Source organism: Tamandua tetradactyla, chromosome 4 (genome assembly GCF_023851605.1).
Source record: "Tamandua tetradactyla isolate mTamTet1 chromosome 4, mTamTet1.pri, whole genome shotgun sequence".
NCBI lineage: Eukaryota > Metazoa > Chordata > Mammalia > Pilosa > Myrmecophagidae > Tamandua > Tamandua tetradactyla.
This window is the reverse complement of record NC_135330.1, coordinates 190,400,960-190,424,265: the sequence shown is the minus strand read 5'-3', so window position 1 is coordinate 190,424,265 and position 23,306 is coordinate 190,400,960. Positions and strand designations below refer to the sequence as shown.

Genomic DNA, 23,306 nt, shown 5'->3' with positions numbered 1-23,306 from the left:
ACAATGGATATCGTATTTTTAAAACCTTTATTCAGTCATGGAGATGAAAAATATCCCCTCATTATAATCTTAACTCACATTTCCAACATTACTAGTGAACATTTTTCAACTATTCATTGGACCAGTATATTTCTTGTTTTGTAAACCGTCTAGTCAAGTTATTTGTGCATTTTTCTACTGAGGTATTTTCTTAGTGATTTCTAAAAGTGTTCAATATTAAATGTATTAATTTTTGGTTGTATCATATTTCTTGAGTATATGTCTAAAATTAGACCCTTACCTCATAATTGCAAAACATGTCTTGATTTCAGAGATGTTAAAATGTGAAAAAAAATAAAAATGAAGTAATTTATTTTCAATTTCTCATTTACCATTTATCTCTGTACATGGGTTACATATTTTTATCTTTAACTATTTAATCTGACTATAATTTATTTTTCCACATTTTGTACTTAATTGATTCTAAGCCTTTTCTTTCATATTTTAATATTTTAAAAATCAGGACCTATCTTCTATAGATGTTGTTTTAAATTTGATGAAACATAGTACAAATGATAGTAATTTTTATTTTATTTTTTTCCAAGTAGTTCCATGACCTTTTCTATTGACTAGCACATGATTTTACTAATTCTTTGATATTCAGCTTTTATTACATTTTATAAATATTTACATGTACATAAACTTGTATACATAAAATGTGTGCCTGTTTCTAGATTTCCATGGAAATATGAGTTTTGCTTTTATATATATATATGGACTAATACAAAAGCTTACCTTCTTGCCTTCCTGTATACTATTTTCCACATAGCTGTCAGAATATTCTTCTTAAAATAAAGATGTCATCATATCACACTACCCCAATCAAAATCCTCTAGCAGCTCCCAAGAGTCCTCTGTATAATGATAAAACTTCTCAATATAGAATATAAGACCTTTCATCATCTGGCATTTTCATCTCTGGAATCTGATCTTCCTATTCTAAAGCCACATTGGATACTATCTGTTCAAAAGGGCCAAGGTCCTTCTCATCTCTGGATCTTGATACATATTTTCCCCTTGTCACTAACACTGATACTTCAGGTCCCAGACTAACTGATGGAGCTATTAGAATAAAACATAAATTCTTTAGAGTAAAATTTTTATAGAAAGTGTTAAAAACCTTTCTTGAAAGCAATTTCACAATAGTCTCTAAAACATCCCTCTCTTTAAGCCAATGATCCAATTTCTAGATATTTACCCTATAGAAATAAAGATATGGAAAAAAATTTAAATAAAAGCAAACACTATTTATGCTTAGCTCTACTACAATTTTACAAATAGTAGTCCTCAAATCAACTTCATGATGAAGTAGGTACAACATTTTAAACCACTTTACAGATGAGGAAACTGAGGCACAAAGAGGATGAATAACTTGAATAAGAACATAGAGCTTGTAAGTAGTTGAGTCAGTATGTGAATCGAGACAATTTAGCTCCAGAGTTGACATGCATAGCCACTATACTGTGCTGCCTCTCTATATAAAGAAGCTCAATACAAAATTTCCCAGAGTAAAAAAACTGGAAACAAATACCTAATAACAGAACAATGGTTGACCAAATTACAATATATCCATTCGTAAAATTGATACTAAGCAGCTCAAAATATTTTTAAGAATTACTGACACTATAATACTCATGTTATGGTACCAAGAGAAAGAACAGGTTACAAAAATAATATATGTATTATGAGCCCAAGTTTTAAAAATGTATTAATAAACATTTTAAGATAGCATGTAATACATATGCACATACAAATATGTCTTTTTTAAACTAAAATTTTAAATGCATAACACACACAAAATTTGTAATATATTAATGATCACACAATCAAACTTAAAAGTAAAACTTCACTACTGAATGTATAACTAATGATTCCCAGACATTGAAATTTTGAGTAAACTAGAAGTTTCTTCAACATGACTGTTAGAACATAAAATTATATTACTTACCCTTCTTATCTGATGAGCTACTAAAATCTACACCACCAAGGCCTTCATTGCCTGCAGTTGAAGTAGATGCAGTAGTTCCCAAAGCCACACCCAGAGCATTCTGTCCCGGTCCTACAAATAAGCCAAACATCATTTACAAATTTCACTGAAAACACTTTATGAAAATTTCCCATTACCGACCAAAGCATTCAAATGCTTTTGATTTGGATACCAGATTTTCTACATACTTGATTTAAGCATATGACAAGAAAGAAGCCTCTGTGTTCTGGACAAGGACTGATAGCCCTGCTTGAATTCAATAGTACAAATAGTTTAGATTGTGTGATTCTTCCTTATTAAAAGAATCAGGATATATTTATGAATTCAATATATATGGACATTCAACTTTTATTTTTTGTTATGTGTATTAAAACTCTCTCTAAAAGATTGAAAGCATTCCCCCTTAGATCAGGAATGAGACAAGGATATCCATGGTCACCACTATTATCCAATATTGTACTAGAAATCCTACCTGGCATGATTAGAAGAAATAAAAGACATTCAAATAAGAAAGGAAGAAGTAAAACTTTAATTATTTGCAGATAATATGGTCCTATACTCAGAAAACCCTTGAAATCTACAACAAAGCTACCTGAGATAATGAACAAATTCAGCAAAGTGATGGGATATAAGATCAATGCAGAAAAATCAGTTATGTTTCTTTACACAAGTAATGACCTGAGGAGAAAATTAAGGAAAAAATTCCATTCAAAATAGCAACCAAAAGAATCAGGTACCTAGGAACAAGCCTAATCAGGATGTCAAAGACTTGTACACAGAAAACTACAAAACATTGCTAAAAGAAATAAAAAAATGACCTAAATAGATGGAAAGACATTCCACATTCATGAATAGAAAGCTGAATGTCATTAAGATGCCAATTCTACCCAAACTGATCTACAGATTCAATGTGATACCTATAAAAATCCAAAAACCTACTTTGAAGACTTGGAAAAGCTAGTTATGAAATACACTTGAAAGGGAAAGAGACCCTGAATAGCTGAAGATATCCTAAAAAAGAAGAGCAAAGTATTAGAAGACTAATACTTTCTTACTTTAAAGCTTACTGTAAAGCTACAAAGGTCAAAACAGCATGGTACTGGCACAAAGACAGACTATCAACCAATGGAACTGAATCGAGAGTATGGAGATAGACCACCAAATCTATCTGGTCAACTGATCTTTGCTAAGGCCTCCAAATCCACTGAACTGGGAGCAGAATAGTCTTTTCAATAAATGGGCATGGGAGAATTGGAGATCAATAGCCAAAAGAATAAAAGAGGACCCCCCCACCTTATACCCTATACAAAAATTAAGTCAAATAATAAAAGACCTAAATGTAAGAGCCAGTAACATAGTTTTGAGAAGAATATGAAAGAAAATATCTTCGAGATCTAGTAATAGGAAGTAGTTTCTTAAACTTTACATCTTAAAGCACAAGCAGCAAAACAAACAAAAACAGACAAATGGGAACTCCTTAAGATCAACTGCGAATCAAAGGACTTTGTTAAAAAGGTGAAGAGGCAGCCAACTCAATGGGAGAAAATATTTGGAAACCACATATTGGATAAAGACTAGATATGCTGTGTACACAAAAAAATTATACAGTTCAACAACAAAAGAACAACCCAATTATAAAATGGGTAAGGTATATGGACACTTTTCTGAAGAACAAATAAAAATGGTTAAAAAGCACATGAATAGATGCTCATTTTCATTAGCCATAAGGGAAATGCAAATCAAGACAACAATGAGATCTCACCTCACACCTATAGGAATGGCTACTAGTAAACAAACATAAACTACAAATGTTGGAGAGGATGTGGAAAATTTGCAACAATTATTCACTGTTGGTGGAATGTATAGTGGTGCAGCTGCTGCGGTAAACAGTTTGGCAATTCTTCAGAAAACTAAATATTGAGCTGCCCTATGACCCAGCAATACTAATACTCAGTATATACCAAGAAGAGCTGAAAGCAGTGACACGAACAGACATTTGCACATTGACTTTCACAGAGGCACTATTCATAATTGCCAAAAGATGGAAACAACCCAAGTATCCAACAACAGCCAAGTAGATGAACAAAATGTAGTATACGCATAGGATAAAAGATTATGCAGCAGTAAGATGAAGTGAAGTCCCAAAGTATATGACAACGTGGATGAACCCTGAGGACATAAAGCCGTGTGAAATAAGTCAGACACAAAAGGACAGATACTGTATGATTTTGTTATTATGATTCTGGTAAAAGTAATATCAGAGGTTACACTATTGAAGATAGCAGACCTAGAAGTACACAAAAGCTAGAGACAAGGGAAAGGCTACCCAACAAAACTGAACTTAAATGCAAGGAAACAAAGAGAAGTGATGCTAACCAATTAGTGGGGTTATAAGTAATATTGCCATATTGAAGGCAAATATGATTGAAAGGGGATGTATAGTGCCATGTATCCCACTGATTAAATCTACACTTACAAAAAGCTCTCACGTGAACTATTTCAAAAGTTTGATATTGGACAAAGAATCAATAGTAGAGGAGTATAGGAAGAAAACTAAAAATGCATGCTGTGCTGGTTTGAAAGGTTGCATGCCCCCTAGAAAAGCCATGTTTTAATCTAAATCCCATTTCATAAAGGCAAAATAATCCCTGTTCAATACTGTATGTTTGAAACTGTAATCAGATTGTCACCCTGGAAATGCGATTTAATCAAGAGTGGTTGTTAAGCTGGATTAGGTGGATCTTTATAAGTTTCTGGAGTCTTATAAAAGAGGAAACATTTTGGAGAATGAAGGAGATTTGGAGAGAGCAGAGAATGCTGCAGCACCACAAAGCAGAGTCCACAAGCCAGCAACCTTTGGAGATGAAGAAGGAAAACGCCTCCTGGGGAGCTTCATGAAATAGAAAGCCAGGAGAGAAAGTCAGCAGATGACTCCATGCTCGCCATGTGCCCTTCCAACTCAAAGAGAAACTTCGAACTTTATAGGCCTTCTTGAACCAAGGTATCTTTCTCTGGCTGCCTTTGATTGGACATTTCTATAGGCTTGTTTTAATTGGGACATTTTCTCAGCCTTAGAACTGTAAATGAGCAACTTATTAAATTGCCCTTTTTAAAAGCCATTCCATTTCTTGTATATTGCATTCTGGCAGCTAGCAAACTAGAACACATGCTATGGCCAATAGTTAACAGGAACACATTAACAGAACCACAGCACTACCTAGGACAACTTAATTGGTGGGAGGGAGAGGAAATAAGGGGGTAGTTTTGATTTGATGTTTGGTGATGCTGTGTTTGTTGGTTCTCTGTCACTATAGACCAATGAAAATTGTCTAAAACTGAGAATGCAGCTGACTGTACAAGCAATTGAGGATACTTTTTAAGATATAGTTTGCTTATTTCGGGCATTATCTATGATGCCCAATAAATGGAGGGAGCCAAAGGGTACAATGACTGAGAACAGAATGGCAAACTGTGATACATTTATATGATGAAATACGGTGTGGCTACAAAAGGGAAGGATGTTGAGAGGCACACAATGAACTGCATAAACCTTGAGGATGATGTGTTATGCAAAATAAGCCAGAAACAAAAAAACAAATATGCCAAGGTCTCTTTTAGAAAATACTTATAAGAAAATTGGAGCCTACACTGTAAACCTTTATAGCAGCCACAGTTAATCTGAAGTTGTAAGTGTATTTCTAGATTCTGAGACACTGAGTTACATGTGTATCAGTTGGTATTTTCCTGGGATTTTGAGTAACTCTGTGACACCCTGTGCTGCAGCCCTGAAAGTTAGCATTATTATACGCAGTAACAGTTAAAGTAACTGAAAAGGAGATCAGGCCTCAATTAGAGATAAAAACAAAGCCAATCTGGCTGGGACTAATAGAAACAAGAATATAAGGTAAAAGATGATTGTGTATTACACTAGACCTTCACCTACTGTATGAGACCAAAATCTAAGAGGTTTATTATATCTAGAATCTAAATTTTCTTCAGCACACAATCTAAACCAACCTGTCTGGGTAGGTCATTTAAACAACTCAAACTCCTTGAGTCCAGAATGGGAATGCAGCTTTAATTCTGCTTAGCTTAATGTAATACCAGGATATATCTCAGACAATGGTGGACTGATAATTTTAAAGTATTGGTTCGAGTCCCTTGAGGGTCCAAAGGAAAACAAAAAAGGAACTATTAAACTTTACTATCTGGGGAACCCTGGGTACCCTCTCAACTACAGAAGACTCCCAAGAAAATAGGCCAAACCCTTGATTCTGAGGCTTGACCTTATAAATCTTACCTCTGTAGTGCAGAAGCTAAGACTACCTATAATGAGGCCTAAGAGTTGCTTTCAGGAAACCTCCTTTGTTGCTCAGATGTGGCCTCTCTCTCCAAGTCCAACTCTGCAAGGAAAATCATTATCCTCCCCCTACGTAGGACATGACATTCAAGGTTGAAAATTTCCCAGACAACATGCGGCATGACTCCTAGGAATGAGTCTGGCCCTGGCACCGTGAAATCAGCAACACCTTCTTGACCAAAAGGAGAAAAAGAAGTATAATAAAATAAGGCATAAGTGGCCAAGAGAGATCAAATAGTCAAAAAGCTATTCTGAAGGCTACTCTCTGGCAAGTTTCAGTTAGATAGCGCTAATGGCCATGCTTTGCTAAACACCACATATCACTTTTGTTAACCTCTAGGGCTTGAACTGAGACTCTATAAAAGTTTCATGCACTAAGTTTGCTTTCCTGAAACCTGTAATTTCCAGAGGGTTCCTAGGCCAGATAAATGCTGAAACCCAGAGGGACCAGCCTCTCCAAGATTATCAATTAATTACATTCCCCTATCCCTTAGTGTTGACATCCCTTCTCATAAAAGTCAGAATAGGCACTGCCTAAAGATCTCTATAGATTGGGAGAAGGATCAAAGGAGAAGGAGGTATATCAGACAAAATAGGATTTAACAAACAAGTATGACTCTGAATCACTGCAGCTGGAAGGAAAAATCTGAAATAGTGCAAGAATAACCCATAACCAACTCTGAAATCTGTTCAAACTACTTGTTGAACTGTACTTTGAAAATGATTGCTTTTTCTTTCTTTTATTTAAACACATATTTCACAATAAAAATGTTTTTTAAAAAAACCCTCTCTACAAAAGCAGTTTTAGTTTGCATATTTCCAAGAGAAAACGTCTTACCCTACAATCCTGTTCGCAAATTGCATGCTTTTAAAATAATCTAGTATACGGCAATGCAACTGTGGCTCAGTGGCAGAATTCTCGCCTGCCATCCTGGAAACACAGGTTTGACTCCTGGAGCCTGCCCATGCCAAAATAATAATAATAACAATAATAATAACAGTAATCTAATATAGATTCACAAGATTTTGGTATAATATTAAGGAAATATTATTATGAATGAAATTTTAAAGAACTGGTCATTTGAATGTTTTAAACAAACATCAAAATTTCATACTCTGAAGTCCCTTTCCTAAAACTTTTTTTATAAAGGTTTTTTAAATCATTAATTAAACCCCCTCTCATTGCCAAAAGAAACTAGAGGGGCTAGATTTCGGGGTAGACTATAGTTAATCCTAAATCATTAATGTATACTTATGAATCAAGTTAACAAAATTTCAACTTGTGTTGATTAATCTATACTTATGTAAGTCCATGCATCCCAAGCTGGCACAATTGTTCTTTTCAGATAAGATGTTACTATTTTAAAAAGAGAGGAAACAGTAGGATGTACAAATTAAGACCATGGAAAACTGAAAACTGGGTTCAAATCTTAGCAATGTGTGACAAAAACATGATGACAACAATTATAATTAAATTAAAATACCAATGGCACCTTTAGGTCAATATACTATATATACTATAAATTAAACACTGAATATTGAGCCAAGAGTGTAAGAAAAATTAGGGCTGACCTAAAAACTCAGTAGAGAGAATGTATAACTACCCTGTATTTATCCTTTCTATTTTATTTCATTTTTTCACTTTCATAGGATTTTTTGTGAGCAATATTTAAATATTCATATTGCAAAGGCATATATGGTCACCTATTGCTTGGTAATCAGAAAGCATTTTGAACACTTACAAAGTCAGATAATAATAAGTGAAAGATCAATGTAAAGTTGAATCCTACAAGTTTCTACAGGTGAAACAGTCTGATTATTCTGATGCATTTTCTGCCCTTCCACCTACTTAGATTTCTTCCATTAAATTTAGGATTTGAAAAGGGGACATAAAAACACTATATTTCTGGCTCATGCACCCAAAAATAAAATAAAAGTACTACAGCTTCTTTAACCAAAAAACATTGGCATATTCTTTCATCCTCTCCACACAACCAAGTATTTGATATATACTGGTGCTCAAAAAACTTCCAAAATCAAATAGCCATTACACCTTAACCTTAAGTATTTCCTTATTTAGTCAGCCGGTCACTATTGAGAAAGAGGAAATTTTATTTCTAAAATATAGCTAAGATGTCCAATTATGTATGAAAAACATTTCGTTAATACATTTTTCATATTAAAAGAAAAACATACAAGTTAAAGAGACAAAGTGATCTGTTCAAAAAGCCAAAGTAAATTTAAATCTAAACATTTAATATTGCTAGAGAATAAATTACCTGACGTTGCTGTGTTTGTACTCTGGAAAAGCGAACCTCCCAAACCAGCTAAGGCTCCTCCTAAAGAAATGCCCGTTGATGCTGCGGTTGTTGTGGCTGTTGATCCACCCAAATTATTTAGAGTTAATCCTGTAGAAGCTGTAAAAGATGAGACAGCAATCCTTCAAATGGCAACATTATTTCTAAGAAAACCATAGAATTATACAAGTAACTTTTTTTAAATCTGATTTCATTGATAAAATTGCTCATTTTCATTGGTTATAAGGGAAATGCAGATCAAGACTTTAAGATACCACCTCACACCTATAAGAATGGATGCTATTAAACAAACAGAAAATTATAAATGTTGGAGAGGCTGTGGAGAAATTGGATCACTTATGTACTGCTGGTGGATATGTACTATGGTGGAGCCTCTATCCAAGACTGTTTGGCAGTTCCTTAGGAAACTAAGTATCGAGTTGCCCTGTGACCCAGCAACGGTACTACTTAGTATACACCCAGAAGAGCTGAAAGCAATGACACAGACATTTGCACACCAATATTCATAGCAGCATTATTCACAATTGCCAAAAGATGGAAACAAAGCAAGAAACCAAATGCCCATCAACTAAGCAGATCAACAAAATGTGGAATATACATACAATGGAATATTATGCAGCAGTAAGAAGAAATGACATCCTGAAGTACATGACAAGATGGATGAGCCTTGAGGACAGAATGTTGAGTGAAATAAGATACAAAAGGATAAATCTTGTATGGTTCCTCTTTTATAACCAAGGTAAAGGTAAAATCAGAGGTTTATAATACAGAATATAGGGGACTTAGAGACATATAGAAACTAGAGATGGGTGAACGATTAGCTAATGAGGTTGAACTCCAATGTAAGGGAACAAATAGAAATGAAAGCAGTTCTCTTATGGGTCTATAAGTAATATTACCATATTGAAGATGAACAGGATTGAAAGGGGTTGTACAGACCTACGTGTCCCACTAATTAACACTAGAAATATGAATTAGTTCTTATAAGAACTACTTCAAAGGTAGGACTCATGTGCAAAGAGTGTTTAAGCCCAGGGTACAGGGGAAAACTGCTATTGCATGCTATTGGCTATGTTTAAAAGGAAAACATCAGCATTATCACAGCAACAGGAGAGGTAAGTAACGGGGGAGGTACAAGAGTTAAGAGGAGGTTAAGATTTCCTAATTGGCGAGGGTGTGTAATTGCTTTTCTTTCTCTTGGGAACAATGAAATTATCTAAAAGTGAGAGTGTTGATGGACTGTGAGCTTTGGGCTGTGGACTAAACATGATCCCTGATGAATGCAGGTAACTGAAGGATGCACTGACTGAGAAGTAGATTGGCGAACAATAGTGTATACTTATAAACAAACGTTGTGCTGCTACAATAAAGGAACGAAGTTACAAGGCAAGGGACAATGTGAATGAATGTGTGGGACATTTGTGAGGCAAAATAAGCCAGAAACAAAAGAACAACAATGGTATGGTCTCCTTTAGAAAATGCTTACAAGAAAACAGGGGCCTAGACTGTAAGCTTTTATAGTAGACACATTAAGTCTGGAGCGGTAATTATTATTTTTGGATTTCGAGAGGCTGTTTTATATATATGTATTTATATATTTATATATATATATATGATAAGAATAAAGCCGATCAGGTTGGGGTTAAAGTAATTCAGAACACAGGGGTAAAGAAAACAATTTCTATATTCTTTGAGACCAAAGGAAGAAAGGTTTGTTTGGCCTGGAAATGAAATTTTCTGTAGCACATAATCTAACCTATCTGTATAACTCATTCGAACAACTGAAACACAGGGAACCCAGCGTAAGAAAGAGGTCCTTTAATACTGAATAGCTTAATGTAATGCCTGGATACATCCTAGAGTATATAAGCAGATAATCAAAAAATACTGGCAAAATCCCTTGAGGGATGGGAGAGAAAATATCGAACTATTAAACTTTATCATCAGGAAATCCCCTGATACTCTGTCAAACTATAGGGACACCCAAATCAATAGGCCATGTCCTTGATCTTGAGGCTTACTCTTGTGAAGCTTATTTAGGTAGCGAAGCTTAGTCTACCCATAGATATGCCTAAGAGTTACTTCTGGAGGACCTCTTTTGTTGCTCAGATGTAGCCTTATTCTAAGCCCAACTCTGCAAGTGAAATCATTGCCTTCCCCCACCATGTGGGACAACATCCAGGGGTGAAAATCATCCTGGCAACGTGGGAGATGACTCCCAGGGATGAATCTGGCCCTGGCACCATGGGATCAACAATTCCATCCTGACCAAAAGGGGGAAAAGAAGTGTAACTAATAAAGTGTCAGTGGCAGAAAGACTTCAAATAGAGTCAAGAGGCTACTCTGGAGGTGGCTCTTACACAAGCTTCAGTTAGACCTTGCTAGCCTATCACAACCTGCCAAACCCCAACCAGGATCGTTCTAGCCAATCCTAAAGAACACCTTGGGCAATATATAAGATTCCACAAGGGTTCCATGCATTAGTGTAACTTTCCAGAAACCTACAACCTCCAGATGGCTCCCTAGAGCAAATAAGTCCTAAAACCTAGAGAACCCAGCCTCTCCAGAACATTAGATAGTTCCATCCCCCTACCCCCTATTAGTGATAGAGCCTTCCAACAAGAAAAAGTTAGAATGGCCACAGCCCAAACACCCCTAAAGAGTGGGATAGAAAGACCAAAGGTAAAGGTGAAGTTATACAGAGAAGACAGGATTTAACAAATGAATATGATTGCTGAATCATTAAATTGATATCTCTTTTAGTCTCCAGTATCTCAGAGCAGCAGTAAGTAAAAACCTTATTCACTTGTGGAATTGTACACCACATCAAACTCTGAAATGTGTTCTACAATTTATTGTGCTGTGCTTTGAAATCTATTGTTTTTTGTATATATGTCATTTTTCACAAAAAAGAAAGAAAAAAGCTAATTGTGGTGATAAAAAATATTTAAGCCTTCAAGCTTTCTATATTATGGAGTAGCTAAAAGGAAAAAGCTTGAGAGGATTTTATGGTAGCCCATGACAAACTCTGGGATCTGTCCTGTAACTAGTTGCTGAAGAGTGCTTTATAAACAATTGCTTTATTGTTTATTTGCTTTGTATATATGTTATACTATACAGTAAAAAAGTTAAAAAAAAAAAAAGAGAGACATTGATCTGCTCAAAAGGCCAAAGTAAATTTAAATCTAAACATTTAATATTGCTAGAGAATAAATTACCTGACGTTGCTGTGTTTGTACTCTGGAAAAGTGAACCTCCCAAACCAGCTAAGGCTCCTCCTAAAGAAATGCCCGTTGATGCTGCGGTTGTTGTGGCTGTTGATCCGCCCAAATTATTTAGAGTTAATCCTGTAGAAGCTGTAAAAGATGAGAAAGCAATCCTTCCAATGGCAACATTATTTCTAAGAACACAGTAGAAAAATACAAATAACTTTTTTTAAAAACCTGATTTCCATGATAAAACTGATTCTTTAGAAAAACTACTCAGTAAAATCAAAATCAAAGATACTCAAGAATAACAAGAAATAATAGTTTAGAAGAAAAACCAGTAACAGAAATAAGGGCCTCAGTTAATACTAGAATGGAACCAGGTAACTGACTCCAGACAGTAATAAAGAGTTTTCAACCCAGGCCACTCATTCCACAAATCCTAAGCAAGGCAAGATTTGTGTGAACTCTATATCCTTTCCTATCATCAAAATGCTCCTTAAAAACAAAGTAGATGTTAATAGGTTTAGGTTTTACACCTCTCCATCTCTCTTCTACTTTGCTCTGTAAATAGAGAACAACTCCCAAGATGGCCTCTCCTGCTTTAATGCCTAATGTTGACTTTGCTTCTTCCCAAGTCCTTTGCTTAGTGAGTCAAAATTGTTGAATGACTGAAATTTTTTTCAAATCAAAGTTACATATACTGTGGATAACTATATATATTCATTAACCAAACAAAATTAAAATATAACCATTAAACAATTTTTTCAATTCTGTCTCACCTGGAGTTGATGTCAGAGCAGATGAAAGAGTGATACCACTAGCTGAGGTAGAAGTAATAGGTAGAGCAAATGGTGTGGCAGACGCTGCAGGTTTACTGAATCCTAGACTGAAACCTGTTGTAGATGCAGATGTGGTGGTTGGTGCTCCTGTTTTAAAGAAAAAAATCTCATTTTACCTTAAGAGTATATGTATTATCCCAGTCTCAATGAGAATCCGACATTTTTTAGGTAGAACGAGGTGTACATATGTGAGTTGAGACTAAATCATAGAGAACAGCAAAAAGATGGCCCTGTGGGTTAAGAAAAGCAAAGGAGTGTCCAGCCAACATAATATTGCAAGCCAATTTCAACTCCATCTCTAGATTTATTTAGAACAGTGTTTATCCTTCTTCCTTCCCCCTGTAGCCTCAGCAGAAGAATGAGCCCTCTTCTCTAAGACTATTTAAATATTCTCTATACTTTAAAATTCTCTTCCTTTTCAATCTCCATGTTTCTATTAACTCCCAGTGCTTTTTCTATTCTTCTTTACATCTCCTTTTCAGTCATCTTTCATAGATCTTCCTCTGTTGACTTCTTAAATGATGCTCCCTAGAATTGCATCCCTGCTCCATTACTTCCTGAATGACCTTACCCACTTTCAGAATTTCAGCTTTAGGTACAAGTCTAAATCCATAGCTACCTGAGTTCCCATTAGGTTATTTCTCCCTTAATGACCCTTTGGACCCCAACATGTCCACAGCTGAACTCACAGCTCTCCTCATAAAAACATTTCCTAAATTCCCCATCTTGGTAAATCTGATTCCTCAAGCCAGAAAGCATAACCATCCTTGACATCTCTTACCTCCCTAACATTCCATTAGTTATAAAGTCTGTCAATGCTATCTCAGAACTAGCCCTGGATTTCAGGCAAAAAAAACTAAGTGCAGGTCAACTTTCCCTTAAGATATATTACAATAATCTCCTAATTTGTTACTTAGTTTCTTCCAACTTCTAATCTATCCTTGGAATTATCTGTTACCATAAAAAAAAAGAAAAAGGGAGAACAAACATCCTGGTGATTCCTTCCGATTTAAATTCTCCATTAGGCACAGAGTTTCTCTAAAATAAAGGCTAAAGGCTTAGCATATAACTTCTCTTTACTATATGGTCCCAACCTGCTCCTAAAATGTCAGGTCTCCCTACCATTCTGACCTATGAATCCTAAGCTCCAAGTAAAAAACATTTTTCATATTTTCCCGGGCCCTTTTAAGATTGGGCCTTTGCACTTCTCTTCCTGATTAAGGTTTCCTGCCCATAAAATAAACTCCAACTCTGTTCTTCCTCTGTCTTCCAAAATGCCTTTCATACACTGGTTAGAGCATTTACAGAGACAGACGAACATATTAAGATGCATGCTTGTCCCCTTCACCTCAGAAGACTGAATTTCTTCAAGGCAGACACCACATGGTGTTCACTCAGCACTCAGATTTCACCCTCAGTGCTACCACACCACCAGAAACACCACACCGACAGCCAATATTGACTATTCAAGGCACAGTGCTGGGGATTTCCTACGCATTTGTTCATATACTAATTAACGTTATTATTCCTATTTTACAATTGAGGAATCTGAACCCTAGAGAAGATGTATAACTTTACTCAAAGCCACATAGCTAGGACGAAGGAGTTGCTCAAAAAATATTAAATGAAGAAGTGTATTGATGAGCAGCATTTTGGCTTAGCCAGATATTATATTATGCTCCTGAACTGCCCTTCCTACAACTGGAAACTGCTGTCAGAATACAGTACTTTGAAATCATGTATGGGTTCTACAAGGGAACCATACTGATTGCTCTTGTAGCCAATCCTGTCCAGGCAGTAAAGAGATATGCTGTGCATTCTACTGAAAATAGGCAAGTAGCACCCAAATGAAGAAAGTAGCCACTTCCTAATTTAATTTAAATTTAAAAGGCTTCTCAATTTCCTTTTATTCCTTATTTCCTTTCACATAATTTACTGCCATCCAAATTTTAGGAAAGACTGCAACCTTAATTATTTACATCCCCCTCAGCATACTACAGAGAATCAAGTTTGTGACCTGGAAGGGAATCTAAAACTTTTCAGTCTAATATCCTCATGTGATAATTAAAAATTCCTAGAAATTACATGACTATCTTAGACCTCACAACTATTTGCAGATACAACCAGTGCTTAATTCCAAGACTTCTGATTTCTGGTTTGGTGCTTTTTCCTCTAAAAGGATTCAGAAATGACTGGGAAAAATAATGTGAAATAGATTTCCACATTAAAACCATTTTGGTATTTAAATTTTTTTCCAAATTATAAAAGGAAATCATATAAAGTCACTAATTTCTTAAACTACTCAAATATTAGAAGGTTCTCTGATAATTCAGTATCCATTATTTATATTCAGTTCCTTACAAGTTTTCTCCTATATACTCCAACTCTGTGAGATATTGGAAAAAGGAGAGTAGAAAGATCAATCAACTAGTTTAAATTATTAGAAAGCGACAGATCTGGGACCTTCCTCAAATTCTTACCCAGAGTTAATACTGTAGTTTTAGCTGTTGTTATTCCTGAGGACAAAAAGAGAAATGAAAGTGTAATCATCAATGGAAGATGGCAGTTTTTCGGTTTATTTGTCATAAAAGAAAGACTTAGAATCAACCTCAGCGATTCTTATTAGGAGATACTTCTAATAAGACCACAGTATCTTCCACCATAACCACTAAGTAACACAAGCATTTTGCCTATAGCATTGGTTCTTATACTACATGCTATATATACGTAATTTGATTAATGAAGAAATAAGACTTGTAAAATGCAAGCTATTGCTTATAATAAAATTAGGCATGAAGGAATAAAGACAGCCTGAGCAAAACAAAGGAACACAGAACAGTCTGAAGGCTGACTGGCTGGTCTGCTCATAGTTAATTCTATAGGCCTTCTATCTTCTATGTGTGGTCATGAAATGTGCAGCAGTCAAAGGAAAAGGTGATTAACATAGACCATGAGGCTCTAAGGATATATAGAGTAAAGATAAGGAAACAAAATTTTTAAATGATCATTTCTAGTGAAATGTTTTTAGCTTAGAATAGCAAACATATTGATAGGTATTTTTTTTTATTGAAATAATTACGAGGAACCTTCTTGTCCTTTTCTATTGAGAGAATAGTTTTAATAGAAAAATCTAAAGCAAGTTATGATGTTGTAACAAAACAGAATGCTGACTGTCCCAACTGTCAAATTAATGTTTCAAATTGATAAACGACTTAGAAAACTATCTTCACTAAAATAAAACAGTGCATTATGTAATCTAATATAAAATTTTAAGTTATCTTAATTCATTAAACTTGAAAGAAGATATCAACACATGCTTGTAGGATTTTTTCCCCTTCTTTACATTCACTAGATCATAGCCTATGACTGAGCCTTAATTCCAAATCTCTGTATTTATTCTGATCTTAGTATTTACCACTTTTTAGGTCTCCCACTCTGATTCTTTACAGAGACAACTTTGTAAAGGGAAGAAATGTAGGACGGAACCTGAAAAAGAAAAAATATTCCAAGTCTACTCCCTGAAAATGCAACAATCTTTCTTACCTGTATTTGTTCCTCCTAGAGTGAATCCAGTGGCAGATTTAGATCCAAAAAGCCCAGTTCCAAAACCACCTGAAGGAGCTGATGTAGTTGCTGGGGTTGCAGTGCTTCCAAGAGGTCCAAAATTGAGCCCCACAGGATTGCTTGTTTATAAAAAACACAAAAAAGTCTACTAGAGCCAATATTCACTTAAGAAAACATAAAAATTAACTCAGGGTTATTTTCTTCATTTAATATACCTAATACATTTCTGTTGAGTCAAAATGAACAGCCTATCTTCCTTTAACCAACCAAGTTCAAATATTTGTCTGTTCTCCTTAAAAATAAACCTGTATGTAAAATTATTCTTTAAAAATATCAGTAATACCAAGTATACACTTAAAAATGGCTAAATGGGAAATTCTATTATATGTTACCACAATTAAAAAAAATTATCCTAAAGAAAAAACACAACACCAGTTGCAGTGGCCTGAAGTTCTGTGCACCCCAGAAAAATATGTTCTTAAACTAATCCATTTCAGTGGGTGTAAACCCATTGTAAGGAGGACCATTTGATGAGCCTACTTCAGTTAAGGTGTGACCTACATCATTCAAAATGGGTCTTAATCCTACTATTGGAGTCCTTTATAAAAAGAATGTATACAGAGAGAGGAAAAAAAGTCACGGAAGCAAGAAGCTGAGATCAATGAAATTCAGAAAAGAAAGGAGAGACCAGCAGCAGTGGCCATGTACCTTGCAATGTAGCAGAGGAGCCAAGGATCTCTAGCAGATGGTCTTCAGGAAGAAAGCATCGCCTTGATGATGCCTGATTTGGACATTTTCCTGGCCTCAATTTTAAGTGAATAAATTCCCATTGTTTAAGTCAACCCATTTCATGGTATTGCTTTAAGTAGCCTAGGAAACTAAAACACCAGTCTTCCAGAAAAGCATACTCTAGTAATCAGGATTTCAGAGATCACCCATATTCTTTCACCAGTTTTTGTTTCTATGACTGACCCTAGCATATTTTTAATGCAATTTTATTGAGAAATATTTTATATTCACATACCATATAATTACCCAAAGCATACAATCAGTGGTTCACAATACCATCATAGAGCTGTGCACTCATCATCATAATCAATTTTGGAACATTTTGATTACTCCACTAAAAAAAGCAAAAGAGAACACCCAAAACATCCCATACCCCCACTCCCTATTATACATTTATTTTTTGTTTTTTTTTTTTTTTACTCATCTGTCCATACACTGGATAAAGGGTGTGTCAGTCACAAGGTTTTAAAAGCTCTATAGTTATTCAATTATCTTCAAGAACTGAGCCTACTGGATTACAACAGTTTCAGGTATTCCCTCTAGCTACTTCAATATACCAAAAACTAAAAAGGGGTATCAATACACTGCATAAGAAAAACCTCCAGAATGACCTCTCGACTCTATTTGAAATCTCTCAGCCACTGAACCTTTATTTCTCTTTCCCCTTTTGGTCAAAAAGGTTATCAGTCCCTTGATGCCAGGACTAGGCTCATCCCTGGGAGACATGTCCCATGTTTCAGGAAGAGTTACATGCCTGTAAGTTCACCCGTGGAGCTTGCTTAGAGAGAGAAGCCACATCTGAGCAACAAAAGAAGAACCTCACATATTTTACAACGGCCATAGGAAATTGTCTGAACATGGACCCCTTTCTTTTTGAATAATTTAGGCACAGTTCACATTCCTAAATCCATTTGCTCTTCCCCCAATACTAATATAAGCAAAAGTAAAACATTACAAAAATAGAAAAGTCATTCTAGATTGTCTTCTCTACCACTCTATTGCTATATCACCATATTTACGGTCACAGGAAGGGCAGTGGATGGTTAGGTATCTTGGCACCAGAAGAGAAGTAAGAATTTGGGGGAGACACCCTGCAAATGCAGAGCAAAATTACCCTTTATCAAGATTATGTGTTCACTAGCAGAAAATTCTCTTCAGAAAGCTTAAAAAGAGCAGCTGAAATTCTTTTAAAAAGTCAATTTGAACAAAATCCACAAACTTCACAACTGTTCTTTTCAAGCTTCAAAGGCTCAAATTTGCTCTCTAGAGGTGGGAGGGTAAATCATAAAAATATGCAAAAAATCTTGACTTGAGACTTCAAATATACTTATCTATTACTTCCCTCCGTGACCTTTCATAAAAATGTAAACTTGAGAGAACCCACTAAAAAGTGTAAAGATCCACTTCAATTTAAGGGGAAGACAGCAGTGCTGTGGTTGGGATCCAAACACTCTGCTACTTACTGGTACTTGTGTGGCATTGCTTTACCTTTTTGAGCCTTTATTTCCTCGTGTGCAGAATAGGAATAAACAGAACCCACTTCACTTAATAAGGATTAAGTGAAGATTACAATAAGTAAAGATTAAGACACTAGGCAGGGTGAAATAACCTCCCTCAATAAATGTTGTAACCATCATTATCATTAGGTTAAATTAAACACATTACGCACAAAACATCATGCCAGAAATAGAAAGGGCACACAAAGATGACTAAAATGTCTGTGTTACCAAGAGGCTAAGATAACAGCAATAACTGTCATCCAAGGTAGAAGAATTATCCAAGTTACTTGGGTCCAAACTTCATCAATTCCATAATCAGCCCAAACTGAAGGAATTATTCAGTTTTTTAGGTGTTTAGAGGCATGGGAGCATTATGATGAAAAAGTAGAAATTTATACCTTCAAGAAATTTATAATCACTAAAAAGCAGATTATAATTAAGTACCAAGTGAGGGAAAACAGATATGGCTGAAATTTGAGGTAATCACCTAAAAAATCACCATGAGGCCAGTGTAGAGAGGAGCTTATAGAGGTGAACTTGAGATGAGTCATTAACATTGAAAAATGATTCTTAAAAGCACATACCTAAATGCCCTCGGGTGGGAATGGAATGGGAGGGGGGGTTCAATAGAGCAGAGGTGCAAGATCTCATTGACAATTACAGCACAGAACTTAAAATTTTTAATCTATTGAACAATTAGAGGTATTTTAAGAAACATTCTTTGTATATTTTAAAGACATAAAATTTTAAAGATGGTTATCATGCTCCCCTTCCTCCAAACACATCAGTGATACCATTTTTTTTAAAGCTGTGCCCTACTGTTATTCCATAAGTGTATAAAAGATGAACAAGGAAAGGTATGTATTTTTAGACAATGAATTAAATTTTTTAAATTTCTTGAAAACTGAAGACACTGAAGCATTCATGACTTAAACTGAAAACACTATGAAAGACACATCAAAGCGAAAATTTTTCTTTTTATACTCCAGCAGCGAAGCAAAAGATGAACAATACCCCCAGCAATTATTGTCTCAATCCAGTATTATGTGCCAGGATGCACTGTGAAAAAGCAAAGTTCACTCCATGGGAACAGAAATGTTACTTTAACTTCCCCTGCTTGCAGTGACTGTGGAGTTAGGAGCTAACATAATAACTAATGCTTATTGAGCATTTACCAAGATGCTCAATACATTTCCAGCTTTATCTCAGTCAACAACCTTCTGAGGAAAGTACATTATTGTACTCCTTTTCTGGAGGTTTAAATGGTGAAAAGACAAAGTCACCAGGCAGTACCAGGAGTCATCAGGTCCTGAAGCCAGTACTCTAACGGGCAGATGCCAGGCATCACTTTCATTCATTTACCCAAACCTTTCTAAAGCCGGTTTAAATCTTTCTAGTGTATTAACCAATTCATTTATTCAGTTATTCAGCAAGTATTTACCAGGCCCCTTTTTTATGCTAGTACTGTCACAGGGACTGGGAATGACTTAGTCACTGCCCACATGGAATTTCCAGTCAGTGTGAGAAACAGACATTCATTCATTCAACAGATATGAACTGAGCACCAAGCACTTTATCCACTGGAAAAACAATGTGAAAAAGATAAGTTCTCTACATCCATGGGGCTTACATTCTAGAGTTGGGATCAGATAATAAACAAATAATAAGTAATTATACAAACTGGTATACAATTGATTACAGGAAAGGTGCTCTAAGTACAGGGTACCCTAGGCAGATAGGTCAGAAAAGGCTTCTCTCAGGAAGTGACCATTTGAGTCTCAAAAGGTAAGTAGGTAGGCAAAAAAAATAAACCTGTCATGAACAAAAATTCCCAGATAAACATATCGCATATCTGCCTCTGTGCATGTTATAAATAGATGTAGATATACAAATATGTAGGGAGGCACATTAAAAAAAAAAGGTAAGTAGGCCTTAGTAAAGTACATGGAGTAGTAGGGAATATTCCACATAGAGAGAATGGACTTTTCAAAGTGAGAAAGGGCTTGGGCAAACCTATCTGAGGAAATAAGAAAAGGCTGATGTCATCAGAGCAGAGTTTTTCAAACTGAGACTGGGACCCATTAGAGAAGCATAGAATCAATTTAGTAGGTTACAGCCAGTATTTCGATTTTTTTATGAAATGGAACATAATAGAAAACATCACATGAAAGGAGGTTAAGTATCTTTCTTCAAAACTTTATTTCAGTTATTTATTTGTGTACCGCTATGTGGGTGGTAACATAAGTGTTATTTTTTTTTAAGGTGGATCTGGATCATTGCAGGGGAGCAAAATAAAATAAAAAGATAGGCTCAAGATGAGTCTGAGAGGTTCCAGGTTATTTGGGCCTTGTAGACCACGGCAAGGATATTTTTTATTTCATTCTAAGGGTAGTTGTATCTTAACACCTAAAACACAGCCTAGCACATGAGTTAATTCAATAAATATTTGTTTCATGAATGGCCATAGCTTGGTGCAGAGCACTGGAAATGAACACAAATGGAAATTACAGAAATAAAATTACCAAGTCTTATTGATTAAGTGGGAACAGTGAAAAAGGAGTCATCAAGGAAAACTCACAGATTTCTGACTTGACAGTGTAGTCTGCAAGCCCTACTATTTAACAAAGGCAACCCTGAGGATATTTTTGCCTTTTTAATTTACAGCCCTATTCTTTCAAACTTCAGGAGGTATCTTGTAACTCATCCTCTGTATACCTGATTTTATGAACTTCTCAGCCTTTAGCTTCAAAATGCTGAACTCTAAAGATTAAATCTTTCATCATTAAAATGATCTTTCACATCTTGACCAAAAGCAAGAAGAGAAATGAAACAAAATAAAGCTTCAGTGGCTGAGAGATTTCAAAGAGTTGAGATCATTCTGGACTGTAGATATCCCATTTCGGTTTTTGTTGTATTGGGGTACCTAGAGGGAAATGCCTGAACCCTTCGAATTGTAATCCAGTAGCCCTGATTCTCGAGGATAATTGTATAACTATACAGCTTTTACGGTGCAACATTGTGATTATGAACTTGTGACTGACACTCTCCTCATACAGTGTATGAACAGATGAGTAAGAAAATAAAGACAAAAAATAAATAAATAATAGGGAGGGAAGAGGGGTTATGGGATGCTTTGGGTGTTCTTTTTTACTTTTATTTTTATTCTTATTTTTACTGTTCATGGAGTAATGAAAATATTCAAAAATCTATTGTGATGATGAATGCACAACTATATGATAATTCTGTGAAGCACTGTATATTTTGGATGGTTATATGGTATGTGAATATATCACAATAAAACTAAATTTAAAAACTATATAATTACAATTAATGATATAATTGTAATAATATTGGTTCATCAATGGTAACAAAACATAATGGGGAAAACTGGTGGGAGGATGGCATATGGGAACTGTACTTCCTGCATGATTTTTCTGTAAACCTACAATTACTCTAATTTAACAAAAAATTTTTAAAAATTGATCTTTCACCATCCTAACTGTCCCTTTCTGGACCTCTGCTAGCTATATTTTGCCACCACTTAAACTAGCAGGTTGTACAAAGAGGCTGACTACGCTACATTTTGCCATTAAAATTTCACAATGCGAGTAATAACATCATCTACGACACTATAACCTGTACAAACTGTACAAAATCACTACCAGTAAATGCTATTAAAAACACTTTTTAAAGGCGGAAAGGGTCCCATGTGCCACAAAGACTTGAAAGCTCGCTAAAAGACACCATGATATGTCAAATTCCCACTGCAGCGGAAACTGAATTATCAGAGAAAACCTAACCATCCTTCTTACAAATTTCCATTCATTAAGTGCTCTTTCTAAAACTCCATGATAAGCTATTATTTCATTCATTCGTTCCATTTTCATTCCACGCTTAAGACGGACGCTTCCCTAAGGCTCTGCAGTGGGAACCCTCAGGCCCTCTTACCCGCAGACCCCACTCTGTGGGAACAATGCCTGGCCCCTCCGTGGATTCTGGAGACCTCGCAGAGGCCGCCCGCCCTCCTCCCCACTAGGTCGCCAGCAGCGCCCGGGCCAGGTGGCGGCCTACGAGGTCCTCGGCTCGGCCGGTACAAATCTCCAGCCCCACAGGGATGGAAACCAAGAAGAGAGGCCCATAGGGGGTCCCACGGCCGAGGACCCGCGACGGGAAGGCGGGGAGACGCGATTACCTAGACGTCCCGGTTCCGAAGGAGAAGCCACCGGTCGTGCCGCTCCCGCCGGTGGCTACGGTGGCGGAGCCCAGCGTCCCGGTGCCGAAGGAGAAACCGGTGGACATGGCTGCACCCTGTGCCCGGCGCCGTCCACGGGCTGAGAGTAGTCAGGGTGTCCTCTCGCCTCAAAGCCGTGACGGGCTGGGAAGCATCGCTGTAGCCCAGGCCCGACCTGGCGGGAACCTCAAGCCCCAGCGACCAGGCCAAAGGGGTGGGACGCCGCGCGCACGCAGCTCGTCGGGAGCGAGCCCGCCGCGCACAGCACCCTGGGACGGGGGTGGAGTCGGCGCGCCCCGCATGGTACTCTGGGACGGGGGTGGGGCCGGCGAGCCGAGCTTTCTTGAGAGGATAAGTACGCAGGATTGAAGCAGAAGCAAAGGCAACCACTCTTTTTCCTTTTAGTTCTATTTTGACATTTGTTTTTGACGTTATCTATATTTTGTGTGTTTTATTGATCAATTATTGCATA

The 23,306-nt window shown here is 36.3% G+C and overlaps 1 protein-coding gene across 3 annotated transcripts in view; it reads right to left on the bottom strand.

Moving 5' to 3' along the window:
* The window catches only part of NUP58 (nucleoporin 58), a 64,902-nt gene extending 41,800 nt beyond the window's left edge, over window positions 1-23,102 (bottom strand). For 2 of the 3 annotated variants that reach the window (XM_077158858.1, XM_077158856.1), the window contains exons 1-6: window positions 22,796-23,101; window positions 16,295-16,434; window positions 12,692-12,838; window positions 11,922-12,059; window positions 8,665-8,802; window positions 1,987-2,097 (exon numbers count right to left, since the gene is read on the bottom strand). In XM_077158858.1, the coding sequence (XP_077014973.1) occupies window positions 1,987-2,097; window positions 8,665-8,802; window positions 11,922-12,059; window positions 12,692-12,838; window positions 16,295-16,434; window positions 22,796-22,902 (781 nt within the window). In that variant the 5' untranslated portion in view covers window positions 22,903-23,101. Of the gene's footprint in view, window positions 1-1,986; window positions 2,098-8,664; window positions 8,803-11,921; window positions 12,060-12,691; window positions 12,839-16,294; window positions 16,435-22,795 lie in introns of all 3 variants that reach the window. The other variant, XM_077158859.1, reaches the window with a different exon arrangement.
* Between the last annotated feature and the right edge of the window lie 204 nt (window positions 23,103-23,306).